The following is a 17843-nucleotide window of genomic DNA, read 5'->3' as shown; positions in this document are numbered from 1 at the left end:
TATAGATGCTGAATTTATAAATGGCAAAATGAACATTGCACAAAACCAATATAATAAAAGTTGCAATTTTCATACTCGGGAAAAGATCAAAACAAAGCACATTATACATTTAGTTAGGTCCATGAGAAGGATTCATGTACATTGGTAACATGGGATGAATTTTTATTCTCGTATTTCTACAGTATCATCGTCTGGGTTTTCAACATTACTCACAGCTGAGCAGAGTCAGCAGAGTTGTTAGCAATGGCACCAGCATCGTTGAGAAGGGACAAGAGCTCGCCTTTTTGGTACTTCTCCAGTGTATCTACAACAATCCAACAAGCTAATTGATTGATATTTAAGTCAAGTCATATAAACTGGGATCATGAAAATTGAAGTTAGGAAAATAAGTATTCGTTCTCATACCTATAGCAGTTTCGAATAATACAATACTAAAGCCCCTCTCTAAAAACGGAGAAACAGAGAAGTAGAGAAAAGTAAACTTAAGAATATAGAATGCACTGACCATCACAACCACCGATTCGTTTTCCATTGATAAACACATTTGGTACAGTCCTTTGCCCAGTCCATTGGGTTAAAGCTGCTTGGATTTCAGCTCCATCAACTTCAAAAGAAAGAAGTTCCTTTTAAAATACAGTGTATTACCTTAATAAAAGCCTGATTGGCAACTTTCAGGGTAACAAATATTAATATAACATGAATTTAAAAAACAATGATTAACAGCAAATTTATATTTATGACAGCATGTTGATACAAGCGGTTTATACCTCAAAAGTAGAAATACTGCTAATTCTTGTTAATATCAAAATGTTATTATGTTTGATCAAGATGTAATAATGGAAAATGTCAAAAAAAAAAAAAAAATGTAATAATGGAATGGACTATAAAGAATTGTACTTAAAGGAGTATAGTCATACTTTCCTCATCCAGTTCAATAACTTTATAGCTTGCTCCTAATTGTGTCAGCAACTGCTTGACCCTGTTGCAATAACCACAGTAGGTTTTGCTGCAAACATGAACACAGGACACTGTGAGATCAAACAAAAACAGAGAGACAAACAAATACTTTTCAATATCCTATTTCCATTCCCAAAAAGAAAGGAGCAACAAAAAAATAAAAAGAAAACTTCAAAAAGAATATTTCCAATAATTTCAATAACCTAAATACCATAAGAAAAAATGAAACATGAAAAGGGAATTGGCGAAAGATTGAGAATTTGAAAAAGAAAAAAACCTAAAGACGACAACAGGAGCAGAGGTGGAGAGTTCCCTGGCCTTATTAAGTGCCATGTCGATTTCTTCTTTGCTCTTTTTGCTTGAACTAAATAACGAACCCATTTCTGTGTCTTTATTACTGTTGAAGAAAGAAAGAAAGACAAAGGCAACCGAGATCAAGAACAGGTGTTTTGTGTTCGATTTTCGTGCAAAATTTCGGTGGCAGAGAGACGGTATTCACAGGTGGCTTGTGGGTGTTATCAACTGTGATTAGGTGGCGGCCTTCCACTAGGGCAAAGCGAATCAGATACCCATCAAGTCTCGTCAAGGAAATATATTATTAATTTTTAGAAAAGATAATTAAAATTTGGATTATTAACCTTTATTTAAAAAAATAATAATTAAATCCAATTTCATTAGCACAAAAGGCCACAATTACCAATTTGGAAGTTCATTTAAACATTGTAAAAAAACAAATTTCATATACAATAGCTGTTGATGATTCATTTTGATGCAAAAATGGCTTCTAAATCTTTGTATAACCGACTTGGTTTTAACTTGAAATCTGCAGAATTCTGGGATGAGCCACCACTGCTTTTATTTCCCCAGAATCCACTCCATTTTGTGTGGCTAGTTGAAGGGTCATTTGGACTTCCATTTCTATCTGCAGTAAAGCTGGCCTGTGCCAGTTCTCTCAGCTGTTTTGGCCATGGCTTATCTGCTCTTTCAGCAGAGGAAATTGTCTCTCCCCCAGTTCCTCTATCTTGCTGTTGATTCTGCGGCAGCTTGCATTCCAGGTATCTGCTCATTTTCTGTGGAGTGAAGAACAAGAGAAACCCTATTGATCCAGCTTTCAAACCTACTGAGAATGATTTTTCAGCAGGATCCAGCTGCTTTGTCTGTATGTACAATGCATACCATTCATTGATCATTTGCCCCAAAAATCCAATTAAGAAGAGCACAATCATAAAAATTCCAACTTTAGTTTCATCACTGGCCGTTAATTTCTTCTCCAAGAGTACGAAACAAGTGGTAAATATACCTACATGGGAGGAAAGACTAATGATCTCAACTAATTGCACCTTTTTCTTAATAAAAGGTTTCTTAAGGACAAGGAAGAAGAGCTGAAATGATGTTATGCAAAATAACATAATTGTTGGAGTTTTAGATGACCAGTCATCCAAGTATGCACCGACCAAAATGCCTAGAGTAACTCGCTTTACTGTTTCAAGTAGTGTGTAGTATATTCTAAGTATTCCAAACAGTTTCTGTATAAAAGGTGCTTCTGCATCTTCTGTTTCATCGTCGGATGCAATAATATTATCCCTTTGCTTTTTGGGATCAGCTTTAGAAATTTGTGAGAGCATGTATTTAGGGGGACCTCTTAGATCTTCAAATAAAGGGCCAAGCATTATTAGATAAACAGAGTTAGTTTGGTTCTTCCATGTCCATTGGCCTCTTTTACCTGGACCTAAAGATACTCGAATAATGTCTTGATACCAGTGAAATATCTGGCCTTCTTGATGGATTTCCTTGTACTGGAGTAGCTTTCCAAGCGAAATTCCAACAGACAGGAACAAGAACAAGGTCAGAACTGAAAATCCCACAAACCCCAGCAGCAGTACACCAATGACAACCCCCAATTGCGTCCCTCCTTGAACCATAAAAGCGATATCAGTTAAACCGTATAAAGATGTGTAGTTTCAAGTTCTCCTAAAGGTTAATAAATTTATAAAGAAATTGCAAGGAAAATAGAATGCATAATCATGATTTATTTGCATATTTAAACAGCCAAGCAGGTTTGTAATATACATTTATGTGGAGAATATAAATGATTCAGGTCCCCTATCAGGAAAAAGAGAATCTGAAACTTCAAGTTTTCAATTATATTATTTATGGAAATGGTAAACAAATTCGGGGAATTTTTGACACTAAGTATTCAATTTGTAAAGCAGTAGGACATCCATAAGTAAACCGGTCCGGACTGATTCATCGGATTTCGATATTATGATGCAAGCTCTCTATTCTATGCTCAGGTGTGCTAACTGTGCATAGAGAAAGAGATACATAAGAGGTAAAAAATGAAAATGCATAGTACCTCTAACGAGAGAAGCAGAGGCCTCACAAATACAAGGCAATGCAAGAATCATGAGAAATATCTCAAATCTTGGGAATGTTAATGCTCCATAATTCCTTGGCTTTTCAAGGTCTTTCTTCCTCAGTTTTAAAATAAAAAAGAGTAGACCATGTAGCAGTATCAAACTGCCACCAACTAAAGCCAGCCAGAACATACTTCTATCAAAAACCCTCCACCTACAATAGTTAAAAGCAAAAGATATCAGGTTAATAAGTAAAATTCTTTTATGCTGAATGCCAGAACCTAAATGTTAGAAGGCTCAAGCAAATAATTGATCAGAATAAATGAAATGACAAAAAGAGGTGTTAAGCATCCACATTTTGAGGTCATAACCAATAGTCTGCAATAGCAGAAGGTAGCAGCAATGTTTCTGGAAGCACTGACTGGAAATGAATGAATGAAGAAGCACAGATGACAGCTGCAGTTTTCTTAAACAATTGGTTTTTACCATTCTATATAGTTCAGCAGTTCCAAGTTTTCTTGTTCAGCCATTGAACCTTTTATCATGATGTTATGTCAATCAAGAGTAAATTGAAGGAACAGAAGTAAACCACAATAACTCACCCATTCGAATACTGTGGATCTAAAATATATTCTGCTTCTGGCGTCATATTTTGGCTCTGTAAGGATAAAAAGGGGTTTCTGTCTTATAAAAATAGTTGCTAAAGCTGTTTGAAGTTGAAAATTCATAGAAGAATCCACCCCTACCTCAAAAAATATTCTATACTCCAGTGGAGTGAGTGGCAATCCATATACTGAAGCAGCAATAGCCAAATTCTGTTCTTCCAGTTGTTTTTTCTTTGAAATTTCTGAATCATAAACACTGGAAATATAGGAATGTGGGGCAGTAGTAGAATTTGGGCCCAACATGACTGGATGAACACCCCCAGTTTCCCATGGGAGACTGAAGTAGGGAATACTCCATTGTAAATTCCTTGCAAATTCATAATATTCAACGGGCAGTCCAACAGCCAACCATCTAGAAAATGCAAAAACTTGAATGTAGCAGGCAATTCTCTGTGTAAAAGGAAAATATAAGATGTTCTTAGTTTCGTAACAATGATAAAGAGCTTGTTAGCTTTCATTGTTATTTGATGACGTGATAGGTTATAAATTATACAAAAAGATAAAGCATCATACAAAAAGATTCCTTGTAGGTTCAGAAGTCAGCAAAGAAGTTGATCTGGAAAATGCTCCAACAGACCGAAGGCTTGCTGTTGACACAGTGAGCAGTCCAGCAGCAAAAGATGTTGCCAGGAAAATAGCAGTTGCAAAAGCAGAAGTTACAGAGGATATCGTAGGTACACAATCTGTATTTTCATTTTAAAATACAAGTCAGCACAGCACCAAAAATTTCCAGCTAAAACTCCTCCAAAATTTTATATCAGACAACACTTGGTAGAAGCAAAAAGTGAAAAACATGCTCCTTACAGTGTCTCACTTGTAGAGTGTTAGAAGGTAGATTTTTATTTCCAGCAACATCTCCAGTTATGTTTGCAGGAATATTGATAGATATAATCTCATCATCAGCATGTATCTGTGCAATGTATTTGCTTCTACTTATTTCTTGAAAGCTGGATTCCATCAAAAGCAATAAATCAAAAATATGACTTGTAAATATGAAAGCATATTATTTTCCTTGAACAAAATATCAAGCATGGTGGGTAAAATATTTTAAAGTTCTGTTGTCCCTAGATGTGTGTGTGTTGTGTATATTCCTAGTGTTGATGTGGGTAAGCAAATGAAGATGTTGGTAAGTTTGACTTGCCTCTGCAAATGACCCCCTGAGATTGATAAAAAGGAAGAATTAAAGCCAAATACAGGCTTCATGAACTTTATTGATATCAGGATGCTGTGTTCCTTTGTCCTTGAATTAGATGTTGTACTCAGTTTCACAGCAGGCCTTTGAGAATCTAAAAATGGCATCAATATACATGTCAGAAGGGGGTGACCATATCTCTTCTAGTGTAAACATGCAGAGTTCGCAAAGATAAAAACAAAATCTGTAGAACACAATCTTTTCTAATCCTTTTAAGCTCTTCTAAATATTGAAGATCATATTATCGTACCATAAAGGAAAGAACTTGGCGCAATAGGAGAAATGGAAGTCCCCGATCTGCTTATTATAGAGTTCGAATAAAAGCTTATTGTGATGATAGCAATGCTAGATACATTGACTAACTGAAACGAGACAACATAGATGGAGTGAGCACTAAAAAGTACCAAGGAAAAATAGGTCCATAGTTAAACTTCATCAAGAAAAAAGAAATTCTCACTATACACACCTACTAACCTGAAAACCAAATCTGCGGTTCCCAAGTTTTTCTCCACTTATAGGAAGAAGTGCACCTTCACTAATGTTGATAGAATCAAGAATGTCAGCAGATGAGTTGAGAATTGGTTCTGAGAAGTACAAGTACGCCTTCAACTTATCATAATCATTTGTAGCCTGCACTGTTCTAGTTTGATTGTCAAGCTGAAGTAGCTTTTCAGGAATGTGAATCCTCAGGTCAACAAAAACACTTTTTCTATCTACAGAATAAACCACCAAATAAACAGATTGAATTCAGAAATCAACGGCCAAAATAGGAATGGGATTTAAAAGCTGTTAAGTCACATCAATTAGAAGTAAGTTTAAAATCTTAAAGGACACCCATATATTCAGAAATATTGCCCATATGCTATTATTTTGCAGGACACCTTCTTAAGGAAATAAAAGACGAAAGTTCGTATGTAGATCAGAACAGAAAATAAAATTTGAGATGATTTCTCTATCTGTCATAAACTACAGGCAGCATCACATTTCTGAAAGTGATGTGGATGTAGTTTTAACACGAGGAATGAACAAAAAAACTCACCGAAATGTACAAAGAAACTAGAATTTGCTGTCCTTGTAAATCTGTTTCCAGCAATGTCTGTACAAAAATTCTTGTCCATTACCAGTATGACACGTCCATACAGGACAGTAGTTGATAAACCTACTAGAAGAGAATATTTGAGGTTTGGTTGCAGAATAACCAGCGAGGATGGTATTACTTGACCAGCACCATAGACCAGAAGCTGTAAAGAAATTTTACAGCAATCTTTAAGAAACTATTAATTTCTATTAATACCAACAAAATTAACATAGGATTCATGCTGAGAGATTGACTATAAATCCACAGTTATGCATGTCATGTACCAAGCACATAAAGAATGTAAAAGAATCATATAGAACTTTGATACATTTTCTCTGGCACCTACTCACGTTGCATGAATTCACTGATGAACATCTGAAACCCCCTCCACCAGAACAGGTTTCTGTGAAAGAAATATTTACAGTAACATTTAAAGCGTTTGTAAAAGATGTTGATGAAGTTATATATGCTGTTGGGGGGACAGTATCTGCAAAAAAAAATTAGCCAGGTATTTAGAGTCATTGCCATTTATTTTGTAGACGTTACGCATTCTAATTCTTCAAGCTTGGTAAACAAATAATATATATCACAGTTTCTTGTACACACATAATTTAACAAAAACTTCAATTTTTTCAAGTTAGATCAATTAGGTTTGACTGTGATTTAGCATAACAAAGCTAAAGAAATTGTTAGTATAAGGAGACTAAAAAAAAAAAAAAAAAAAAAAACATAACATCTAAGCAACACTTGCTCAAAAATTGAAAAAGGGAAATTTCTTAACCAACAGTCCAGTCATATGTAGCACAGCCAACTCCTTGAGACCCGTTGAAGCAGACCTCAAATGTATGATTTCCATCCTGCAAGGCCTCATATAAGACCCTCCTACTTCCGCAATCAGAGGCAATGCCATCATCTAGCTGCATGCATCACATATTTAAAATGAGGACTTCCAGCAGAACATGAATAAGGAAAACAATAACCCTACAAGTATATGCCTTCAGTAGCTTAGAAATAGTGCAACTTGTACTTGAAAAAGGATTCTGAAAAAATAGGAAAATCGGAGGAAATTGAAAGTTTTCAACTTTTTGTTCACATGGCTGATAAGAAGCGCGGTCTTGGTTTCATATTATGAGAAAGCAACAGAACAAAGGAGCCAAAATTAAGCAACTAAGACAAAAACAGAAGCCCAAATAAGAAACTAACCTTACAATTTGTGGTACAATTTGTGCAAGAACGCTCATTTCCACCCACCAGAACTTGAAATTCAAATGTGGCTGTATTCAAATGTGAAAATGCATGGGGAGCTTTCAAGAACTTAACAAATACCTCTGCATCATCGCAAAGAGCTCTAAAACAAAGAGAAAAAACCCAAAGAAGCAAAACCAGCCACGAAAGTTTTAGCAAACCCATTTCTGGATTGACTGTACCCGAAGTCTAAACTATCTAGAGCCTAAAACTTCTGCAAGTAAATGATAGACATCTGTTGGGTCAGCGTAGAAGGCAGCAAAGGACATTGCATGAAACTTGGTCTAGGGAAAAATGTGGTAAAGAAAGAAAGAGAGGGGATTAGATGAAATAATTGAAGTAAGAGAATGGCTTAGAATATGGGATTAGTGGTTGATGAAGGATGAGTTTAAGGATAGTGCACATGAGACTGACAGTAAAGAACCAGGGTGTGTTCTGTAGAGATAAGAGAGAGAGAGAGATAGAAAGTGAGATTCTCTAAGAAGGATTTGTATTCGAAAGAAGACAACAAGAAAGAAGCACCAATTCTGTTTTGGCCATAAATTTTTTTGTCTTTGACTGAAAAATGTGCAAGAAAAGTATGTATCCAGAATTGGCTCCTCCTCCTCCTCCATATTTATGATTGTGATTTATGATATGAGCATTTCATCTAACTTGCACTTTTCTTCTGACTATTGACTACACCATCCAAAGCATAATTAAGATCCAACTTAATAGAATATATCGATAATTACAAAAGATAATAAGTCCAATGAAAACTAATTAATCTTGTATTTTTTTTCTCAAGAATTCCTGAAATGAAAAGGTTATTTGTGAACCCTTTATCTCTTTCATCATATCATTATTATTCAATTCAATATAAGTCTAATATGAAATTAAATTTTAAAAATTTACAAGGAAGCAAATATGAAGCCCTAGTGGGATTCTTAGTGTTATAACTGAAATTCTCTATGTTATATGATCATAACTAATCAAACTAACTTCTCCAAATAATTAGTTTGTATAGTTCCAATTCTTCAGCATGTATAGTATACCCATTCGACCAACCGATGCCACATGTATAGGAAACCATGTTTTGTGCTCCAAAAACTTCCCATTGGACGAAAAATAGTATCTTTTTTATTTATTTTTTCTCTTTATTGCTTTGAGCCAAAACATTTTAACATCTTCCTCTTCCCTAAAGACAATTACTAGTAACATTCTCATAACATTGTCGTTGGTTCAGCAAATGATTGGTTGGTAAAAAATAGAAATCAGTAATTTCCTTTTTCTCAGAAGTTTTTATAGTAAAGCAAAGAAACCGTATCACGTGCTGCATGTACAGCTTCCATGGACACAGACCATATTGTTGTTGTTCCACAGCTGTTCTTTTTTTTATCATATGCATCCTTAATAAACCCTTTGTATACATTGTTTGCAGATTCGATCCAACAACCCCACTTATTTTATCTCTAACATTATTTGATCCTAACTATTTATTTTTCTCAACTTTAATTATTTGATCGTTTATATAGTAAAAGGAGTTAATCATTAGTCACTTTAATTTGTCGTAACTCTTTTTTTTTTCTAATTTTATATACAACCTACAGTAACAACTTATCATTTGTTTTCATTTCACTCTATTAATAATTTAGTTCAAAAAAAAAAAAAAAAAAAAAAACTCGTCTTTTGACACGACTTCTAAGTTCACCTCTATTCTTTTAACATCCTCCATCATCGATCACACTAGCAAAATAGAAGCATACGACGATTACGTAAGAGATGATTAAACCATCTTAGACATCTCATTTTATCTTCGATTTATGTTATTCACACATTTTGTCGGATGTGATGGTTTCTAATTTTAGAATCTTGTGAAGTTTTCTGTTTCTTTTTTTATTTAACATTTGAATGTTGGTGGAAAATCTATCCCCTTTCAGATTTAATATTTCTTTCGTATCAGTGATTTATTTTTTCCGCCTTGAAAACATTTAGAGTGAATGAAAATTTTCAGATTAATACGTCTGATTTTGCATTACAAAAGCAAATGCTCGAACCCAATGCCCCAAAAAAACATCCCTTTCTGTATTTGTTTTTGTAGACTTTAAACAATAAAGCATATATGTTCAATTTCTCAATTAAATAATTTTAAGCTGTAAAAATTAGAATCACTGCATTAAAAAGTTGATGCAAACCTAGAAATAATTTCAGTAAGTGTTTTGAAAATTGTGTTGTCCTTTGGTGGGGTGGGCTCCACATCAGTAGAATATATATCTATATATAGCCAAGAGTTAAAGACAAATATATGATTGATCTTGAAGCAATCCTTTTAGCAAGTGCACTGGTAGCAGTAAGATAAACTGTCTTCAAAGCTCAACCTCAAAAATATTATCTCTTCAGCCAATAACAGTATCATCTGTTTCCTCGTTCAACTGGAAAATGTGTGTGTATATATATACTTTAGAACAATAACAGCAGCAACAAAAGAGAAGACAACAGAGAAGTTATACTATAGTAACATAGGACCGAATTAGCTGGCCTCAGCAACCGCAATATATCCATGCTCAATTAGGTATTTTAGGTACATAACTATATACATATAACACAAGAGAACTGGATTGCAGGGCCTGTCTTACATTTTCTTGCCTCTGGCACAAAATAGAGACAAGGGCCCTGTCCAGGAGAATGCCCTAGAGAAGTGGACAAAGTGGACCACAACACCACAATATATGATCCCCCACTAATTTCAAAAGATGGAAATGACACAAAAATGTGGTTAGACATAAATAATACCTGATCAAGGACCTAGGAAAAGGGTTACAAGTTGGAACCCAGCTCAGAATCACTCTTAGTAATCTTTTAATGTTTCTTGAAACTAAATGCAAAGTGAAGGAGATTTGTATCCAACTCTAAATATTGCTTACCACCATACAACGTCTTGGCTACAACAATTTGTTAGCAATGCCCTAAATAAGGCCTAAGCCTTAATGAAAATTAGCTATTCCTATGATTGAATATTTTAAGTTCCTACGGAAAATCAGTGCATATTAAACTGAGAAAGTGTCCAACATGGTTGAAGCAAAGTTATTGGTTTAACATATGAAAGTGGAGCTCTTAGGCAAAACTATATCAATCTATATATATGACCTATGTTAACAAAGCAAAGTAGCTACCAAAAATGATAGGTGATGTTAAAAAGATTCCTCTTGTTCCCTAAATAAGCACAGCAACATTCACAATCATAATACCAAATATATATATCGATAGAAATGACAATATAAAAAATTGGACACCATAATTAGCAATTTAACATTAGTGCTACTACAACAGAGTAGAACATGAGCGCGGACCTAGCAATTTAACAATAATGCTACAACAACAGAATAGAACATGAATATGGATCATCTAGGAACTAATAAATAACAATTTCAGCATTTAAATAAAAATATACAAAAGTCATGTCTGGTATTGATATCTATAAGCAGCAAAATGAAAATCTCCTACCAGCTGGAAAAGTATACATAGCATATTGAGGCCCCTGTTTTAAGGATGAATGGTTGAGTTTCACTTTGGCTAACAATCATATTTAATTCTTTGGAATAGTCAAATTGTCATAGCCCTGACCTGGTCAGTATTGTCCGCTTTAGGCTTTGCAACCCTCACGGATTTGTCCCTCAGGCAGGCTTTGCAACCCGCCCAAAAGCGCGCTAACCAAGTTAGAAGCTACCCCTCTTATGTATAGATCGTTTACCCCGTCCTTAACCGATGTGGGATTTGCCTAAGGTGTGCTGGCCTTGCCACATACAACCCCCCTTGGGGACTCAGCGTCCTCGCTGAGGTTTGCCCCACCACCGGCCAGAGGGCACAGGGCCGGCTCTGATACCAATTGTCATAGCCCTGACCTGGTCAGTATTGTCCGCTTTAGGCTTTGCAACCCTCACGGATTTGTCCCTCAGGCAGGCTTTGCAACCCGCCCAAAAGCGCGCTAACCAAGTTAGAAGCTACCCCTCTTATGTATAGATCGTTTACCCCGTCCTTAACCGATGTGGGATTTGCCTAAGGTGTGCTGGCCTTGCCACATACACCCCCCCTTGGGGACTCAGCGTCCTCGCTGAGGTTTGCCCCACATCGGCTAAGCACAAGGTGGAAGTAATGTATATAAAGGGTGGCAGTCTTGAACTTGTGTAAGGCCTTTTGGGTGGGTTGCAAAGCCTGCCTGAAAACAAAACCGTGAGGGGGACGGCGATACGTAACGCCCCAAAGCGGACAATATTACACAAGGGCTGGGCTGTTACAATTTGGTATCAGAGCCAAGCCTTGTCCCTCTGGCCGGTGGTGGGGCAAACCTCAGCGAGGACGCTGAGTCCCAAGGGGGGGTGTGTGTCACACCTTAGGCAAATCCCACATCGGCTAAGCACAAGGTGGAAGTAATGTACATAAAGGGTGGCAGTCTTGAACTTGTGTAAGGCCTTTTGGGTGGGTTGCAAAGCCTGCCTGAGGGACAAATCCGTGAGGGTTGCAAAGCCTAAAGCGGACAATACTGACCAGGTCAGGGCTATGACAATTGGTATCAGAGCCGGCCCTGTGCCCTCTGGCCGGTGGTGGGGCAAACCTCAGCGAGGACGCTGAGTCCCCAAGGGGGGGTGTATGTGGCAAGGCCAGCACACCTTAGGCAAATCCCACATCGGTTAAGGACGGGGTAAACGATCTATACATAAGAGGGGTAGCTTCTAACTTGGTTAGCGCGCTTTTGGGCGGGTTGCAAAGCCTGCCTGAGGGACAAATCTGTGAGGGTTGCAAAGCCTAAAGCGGACAATACTGACCAGGTCAGGGCTATGTCAGGGCTATGACAATTGGTATCAGAGCCGGCCCTGTGCCCTCTGGCCGGTGGTGGGGCAAACCTCAGCGAGGACGCTGAGTCCCCAAGGGGGGGTGTATGTGGCAAGGCCAGCACACCGTAGGCAAATCCCACATCGGTTAAGGACGGGGTAAACGATCTATACATAAGAGGGGTAGCTTCTAACTTGGTTAGCGCGCTTTTGGGCGGGTTGCAAAGCCTGCCTGAGGGACAAATCCGTGAGGGTTGCAAAGCCTAAAGCGGACAATACTGACCAAGTCAGGGCTATGACAATTCATAAATCCACCATGGTAAAGAAAATAAGAAACAAAATAAATCAATACCATTTAAATCATCAATTCATAATATAGTCTTTACAGCTTTTATAGAGTCAATTCTGAGGGCCATCAGTGTCTAATGTGCACATCTAGACCTGCTATCTACAACCTCAATCTGTGATATGATTTCAACAGATGTGTGATATTGTCCGCTCTAGGCCCTACGGCCCGCACGGTTTTGTTCTTGGGGGAAATGGGAAACTTCCCAGGAGGTCACCCATCCTAGGATTTCCGTTAAGCGAGCACGCTTAACCCTGGAGTTCTTCCAACTCTCCAGCCATTTCACCACCAAAAGGCCTCACACACTATTTAAACCGCCCACCTTAAGTACATTACTTCCCTCTCGCACTTAACCGATGTGGGATTTGCCTAAGGTGAGTGCACTGTGAGTGCACTGTCACTACAGCCACCGCTCACAGCCACCGCTCACCCCCCCTTAGGGACTCAGCGTCCTCGCTGAGGTTTGCCCCACCACCGGCCAGAGGAGCGAGGCTTCGGCTCTGATACCAATTGTAACGGCCCAGCCCATGTGTGATATTGTCCGCTCTAGGCCCTACGGCCCGCACGGTTTTGTTCTTGGGGGAAATGGGAAACTTCCCAGGAGGTCACCCATCCTAGGATTTCCGTTAAGCGAGCATGCTTAACCCTGGAGTTCTTCCAACTCTTCTATTACTGAAATAACATCATAATATAAGATATAGCAGAGTCCATAGTTCATAGAATATCAAAACAAAACTTAAATGGAATGTCAAAACAATATCAAAACATCTTCTATTTCATTTTGTAGTTCTTTCTATTTTAGCTTTTTCGATGAATTCGGTTATCCGAATAAAAGGAAAACTTAAAATAATGGGAAACACTATAGATTGAGGATATTAATATTAATTAAATGAAACATTAATTGATCTTTACAAATCCATGTGAAAGCTTAAAGGAAATCAAAAATGAGTTGAAAGATGAATGACTTCTCGGTAAAGCACGATTTTACCTGAAAAGCCTGAAAAACGGTAATTTCCGTACGATTTTTACCAAGTGGAGTTTAGAATATTAAATACACTTGGTTTATACCTAATAGGACTAAAGTAAAATGATTAAAAAGATTAGAGTGCCAAAGGATGAAGGGAAAACAAAAGGGAGGATTATAGTGCAATTTGCATTTAAAGGACATGGAAGGAATTTTTAATAAAGTTTATTATATAATTTTATTGAAGAAGAGGAAAGAACCACGACATTTCACTCATTGTTTCAGGCCAAACCGTTCAAGAAGAGAGGAGGAGGGTTTTGAGTCAAAACCAAGCAAAAAGAAGGTGAAAATCAAAGAATTTTCAAGTAATTCTTAAGAAAAGGTTAGTTATTTTCACTTCCTCCTTCATTTCTATGGATTACTTTTTGAATTCCATGAACTTTGAAGTGAGGTGCTTGTTTGTGTAATCTGATTTGGTGAAGATGAAGTGATGAGAAGTGATTTAAGGTGATTTAAGATGATTGAAAGTAGTTATGCATGAATTCAAAGTCTAAGTTGCATAAGTCACCAAGATGGATGATTTTGAGTTTGGTTTTGATATTCTATGAACTATGGACTCTGCTATATCTTATATTATGATGTTATTTCAGTAATAGAAGAGTTGGATTGCATGAATTTGTGCTGGAAGTGAGTTGAGAATGCTTAAATAAACTTATCATTGTTGGACATGTTACAGTTATGCTGCCTGACATTCAGCTTCTGTAATTGACCTATTTGACTAAGCAAATGAACTCCAAAATTTATGAAATTTGATATGGAGATAGGCTGAGATGTTGGGTAGGTCGTGTTAAAATTTAAAGGCCATTGGATAAAAGGAAATGGAGTTATAAGTAAATCACTGCAGGCTGCTCAGCATGAGAAAAACTGAACTTCAGATTCTATAATTATGTCATTTAAAAATGCAAATGAGCTTTAAAAATTATGAAATTTTCTAGAACAGTACCCTAAGATGTTTGGAACATGCTGTCAAAATTTCAGGGCAATTGAATATGGGGAATTCAAGATATAGTCAACGCAATGCCAGCTACTCAAATGCTGAAATTCTGCATTTCATAAACCTTGAACGAATTTAGCATGCTATTCACTTCTATTGTTTTCATTGTTAGTATTTTGTGTCTAGGATGTGGTTAAGTGTTGGATATGAAGTGTTTCATGCTTAAACTCAGATCATATAACACTTGGACAAGTATAGTGAAAATGAAAGAAAAAGCATGAGACTACATTCTAATGCTTAATTTACATTCTTATAGAAGTGCATGTGTGTACATTGTGTAGTATGATCTTAATGTGAGTATTAATATCATGCTACAGCTGCTAAGAGAAAGGGAGTTGAGGAGAGGGTGATTACTAGAGGAAAAGGGCTAGGGGAGCCATCTAGTTCAGGTTAGTGTACTATGCCTTTCCTACTTTTATTTAAACAAAATGATATTGATTTTGCAAAGCCTAAAGCGGACAATACTGACCAGGTCAGGGCTATGACAATTGGTATCAGAGCCGACCCTCGTTCCTCTGGCCGGTGGTGGGGCAAACCTCAGCGAGGACGCTGAGTCCCCAAGGGGGGGTGTATGTGGCAAGGCCAGCACACCTTAGGCAAATCTCACATCGGTTAAGTACGGGGTAAACGATCTATACATAAGAGGGGTAGCTTCTAACTTGGTTAGCGCGCTTTTAGGCGGGTTGCAAAGCCTGCCTGAGGGACAAATCCGTGAGGGTTGCAAAGCCTATAGCGGACAATACTGACCAGGTCAGGGCTATGACACAAATAGAAACTATTGTTGCAAATAATTGCTAATATAAAAACAGGTGAACATCATGAATTATACCTGCCTAACAAAGAATCCCCCAATTTGCCGGCAATGGACAGTTCAAAATAAACTAATGAAACATTTTAATTTTGCATGAACCAATCAGAGTAACATAATATTATTTTCTGGCTTCCATACCCGCAGAAGCCGATCATAAAAGGAACAAGTGGCCACCACATTATTCTTTTGCTTGTCCTCCTGAGATAATTCCCTTTTTTGCCAATCTGCCCCATAGCCAAGAGACCCATGTTTATCATAAGTTTCAATTAGTTCACCTTTCTCATCATCAATCTTTACAACTGCAAACCCATTGTGCATACAAGCTGCCAAGACCAGACCTGAAACGTGTGGATGGTGCTTGACTCTCCAAACTCCACCCCCCAAATGAATTGAAATATCATTTAACGGTTTTGAGATTTGTCTAACGTCCCAAACCCTAAGGTACTCATCATAACTACCAGTGAGCAAAATATTAGGATCGCTAGGACTCTTTGCAATGCAACAAACGCCCATCTTATGAACCTTTGAATTCTGAAAAACCATATTGGAAGGACTGTCACGCAAATCCCAACAATTGAATTTGCAGTCATCAGAACCAGTGTATAGCAATTGTGGCTGGTGAATATCAAAGGAAGCAGCCCACAGCTCAAAGTCATGTGCTTTCCATTCTTGAATTATATTTAATTGGGACTCTGAGAATGAGACTACTGAAACACTACCATTTGAGAGTCCAACTGAGATTGATGTGGCCGACGGATTCCAATCCAGGCAAAGGCACATAGAGGAGCTTATTTTTTCACCATTTATTTCTCTAAGAAATCCTCCTGCCTCAAGAATTGATTTAAGTTACCAAAAACAAACAAAAAGCAAAGACAATAGAAAGTTATAGATGAGTCCAGGGTTCATTTTCATTTGTTTCTACTATCAAATATAACACTGGCTTCGTTTCGTTTCCAAATATATATATATATATATATATATATATATATACATGAACAAGTGAAAACCCTTAAAATTTGTGAAGTGCCTCTAACATTCTAGAATATTTCATTGTCACATAACTAGAGTTCTCATCTTTACCGACCTACCTTTTTCTCCATTTGAAGAGCAACTTAACTCATGAATTCTCAAGCACCCATCGGCATCAGCTTGGGCAAGCATTGGCCTATCAACATTACCTCCAACAGGGTTCCACTTAATATCAAAGATACCTGCTGTTTCCACGCGATGAAACAATTCAAAGCGACCCACGTCAGTATCAACATCAAATAACGAAATGCTTCCACATCGGCTAGGCCGATCGCCCTCTTGTAGTGTGTAAGTTGCAGCAGCTAAAACGTGGCGGTGCAAGTCATGTGGGCAGAACTCTACTGCATCTGCATTGCCGTCAAGATAGCAGTGCGCCACTTCCATTTCCTGACCTAACAAAAATTTGTTAAGCGTTTGCTATTGAAGTCAATTTTATTGATTGGGGTATTTTTTCAAACAGCTTATCGACACAGACTTCGCCTACTTGGTTTATACTAATACGAAAGTTAAAGAGAAACGCCAAAAAAGACGGGCAGAGTCATTATTACCGTTTCCGTTTTGTTCGTTGAAAGCAGCTGATTTGCAACAAATACAGACTCACGGCTCGAACCTTTATGACAAATAGATAGAAAGAAAATCCTCCAATGACTTGGGAGCGACGAGCGAGAGTTCTACTAGCTATGTTCAAATCCCACACGTGTTGTTGACGTAGATATATTTCTAACGTAAGAATCATTAATTCTAAATCGTAATATTTGCTTTTTTCTTTTTTTGGAAAAAAATTGTTATATTTGCTAATATTTAATTTTTAATGAATTTATATATGCTTCGTATAAATTAAAATGCGTTTTGATAAGGGTGTTAATAAACAAAAATAGAGCTCACAAAGATTATCCAGCTCGATTTTTTGCGGGTTTGAATAGTATTTTTACTCGCACAGGATGCGGAAGAGATCTAAATTCAGGTGAGCGGGTAACAGGAAATCGTCCCTTACGCATATGATTTAAAGTATCCCATGATCTCTGTATATCTATTAAGTTACCTTACCAAGCTACTTAACATACTTGTATAAGAAATACGCAAAATATATATATATATATACTGAAAACTATAATAATTTATAAACATTTATTAATGAATAAAATATTATGCGATAGTAATATAATCTTATTTATAAGTAAAATTTTAATAAAATTACATACATTAAATTATAATACCTTAATAAATTGAAGTTTTTTTTCATAAAATATATGAAACAAAATTTATATATATAGTATTCATGTTATGTCTTAATAATTTAAGCGAATGTTTTATAGTTTGGTAATTATGAAATTTAT

General features: G+C 36.9%; 3 protein-coding genes across 6 annotated transcripts; all 3 read right to left on the bottom strand.

The window, feature by feature from the left end:
- Nucleotides 1-51: 51 nt before the first annotated feature.
- GRXC1 (Thioredoxin superfamily protein) lies at nucleotides 52-1476 on the bottom strand. Its single transcript, XM_012224649.4, has 4 exons — nucleotides 1235-1476; nucleotides 918-1006; nucleotides 506-604; nucleotides 52-304 (listed from the first exon to the last, which is right to left on the bottom strand). Exons 1-4 carry the CDS (start codon nucleotides 1336-1338, stop codon nucleotides 210-212), a joined length of 387 nt encoding a protein of 128 aa, XP_012080039.1. The 5' UTR covers nucleotides 1339-1476; the 3' UTR covers nucleotides 52-209.
- Nucleotides 1477-1575: 99 nt separating this feature from the next.
- On the bottom strand, nucleotides 1576-8059 carry LOC105640359 (uncharacterized). 3 transcript variants are annotated; one of them, XM_012224648.4, is made up of 13 exons: nucleotides 7453-8059; nucleotides 7031-7166; nucleotides 6600-6736; nucleotides 6211-6412; nucleotides 5646-5884; nucleotides 5422-5533; nucleotides 5121-5265; nucleotides 4784-4926; nucleotides 4493-4662; nucleotides 4061-4369; nucleotides 3917-3972; nucleotides 3314-3528; nucleotides 1576-2869 (listed from the first exon to the last, which is right to left on the bottom strand). In XM_012224648.4, the coding sequence occupies exons 1-13, from the start codon at nucleotides 7657-7659 to the stop codon at nucleotides 1719-1721; spliced, it is 3222 nt and encodes a 1073-aa protein (XP_012080038.1). In that variant the 5' UTR covers nucleotides 7660-8059; the 3' UTR covers nucleotides 1576-1718. The 3 variants fall into 3 exon arrangements, with proteins under 3 accessions (XP_012080038.1, XP_089582919.1, XP_020537408.1); XM_089726793.1 differs by lacking the exon at nucleotides 7453-8059 and having other exon boundaries at nucleotides 6596-6736; nucleotides 7035-7168; XM_020681749.3 differs by lacking the exon at nucleotides 7453-8059 and having other exon boundaries at nucleotides 7035-7168.
- Nucleotides 8060-10877: 2818 nt separating this feature from the next.
- Nucleotides 10878-17427, bottom strand: LOC105640358 (Transducin/WD40 repeat-like superfamily protein). Of its 2 annotated transcripts, none has more exons than XM_012224647.4 (3): nucleotides 17055-17427; nucleotides 16566-16898; nucleotides 10878-16301 (listed from the first exon to the last, which is right to left on the bottom strand). In XM_012224647.4, the coding sequence occupies exons 2-3, from the start codon at nucleotides 16888-16890 to the stop codon at nucleotides 15580-15582; spliced, it is 1047 nt and encodes a 348-aa protein (XP_012080037.1). In that variant the 5' UTR covers nucleotides 16891-16898; nucleotides 17055-17427; the 3' UTR covers nucleotides 10878-15579. The 2 variants fall into 2 exon arrangements, with proteins under 2 accessions (XP_012080037.1, XP_012080036.1); XM_012224646.4 differs by having other exon boundaries at nucleotides 16566-16893; nucleotides 17055-17424.
- Between the last annotated feature and the right edge of the window lie 416 nt (nucleotides 17428-17843).

Source organism: Jatropha curcas, chromosome 10, assembly GCF_041381405.1.
Source record: "Jatropha curcas cultivar XTBG-Jc1 chromosome 10, XTBG_Jcur_1.0, whole genome shotgun sequence".
NCBI classification, from domain to species: Eukaryota; Viridiplantae; Streptophyta; class Magnoliopsida; order Malpighiales; family Euphorbiaceae; genus Jatropha; species Jatropha curcas.
The sequence above is the reverse complement of the archived record's forward strand: the minus strand, read 5'-3'. Positions and strand labels throughout refer to the sequence as shown.

Excerpts from the sequence above, each read along its gene's own strand:
- GRXC1 (XM_012224649.4), bottom strand. The coding sequence starts at position 1,338 with ATGGGTTCGTTATTTAGTTCAAGCAAAAAGAGCAAAGAAGAAATCGAC. Across the intron at positions 605-917 it reads TATTGAACTGGATGAGGAAA|TTGATGGAGCTGAAATCCAA; the intron begins GTATGACTATAC and ends TTTCTTTTGAAG. Across the intron at positions 305-505 it reads ACGAATCGGTGGTTGTGATG|ATACACTGGAGAAGTACCAA; the intron begins GTCAGTGCATTC and ends GGATTGTTGTAG.
- LOC105640359 (XM_012224648.4), bottom strand. The coding sequence starts at position 7,659 with ATGGGTTTGCTAAAACTTTCGTGGCTGGTTTTGCTTCTTTGGGTTTTT. Across the intron at positions 5,885-6,210 it reads TAGTTTCTTTGTACATTTCG|ATAGAAAAAGTGTTTTTGTT; the intron begins GTGAGTTTTTTT and ends TTTATTCTGTAG. Across the intron at positions 2,870-3,313 it reads CTCTGCTTCTCTCGTTAGAG|GAGGGACGCAATTGGGGGTT; the intron begins GTACTATGCATT and ends TTATGGTTCAAG.
- LOC105640358 (XM_012224647.4), bottom strand. The coding sequence starts at position 16,890 with ATGGAAGTGGCGCACTGCTATCTTGACGGCAATGCAGATGCAGTAGAG. Across the intron at positions 16,302-16,565 it reads CTCTTCAAATGGAGAAAAAG|GAGGATTTCTTAGAGAAATA; the intron begins GTAGGTCGGTAA and ends TTCTTGAGGCAG.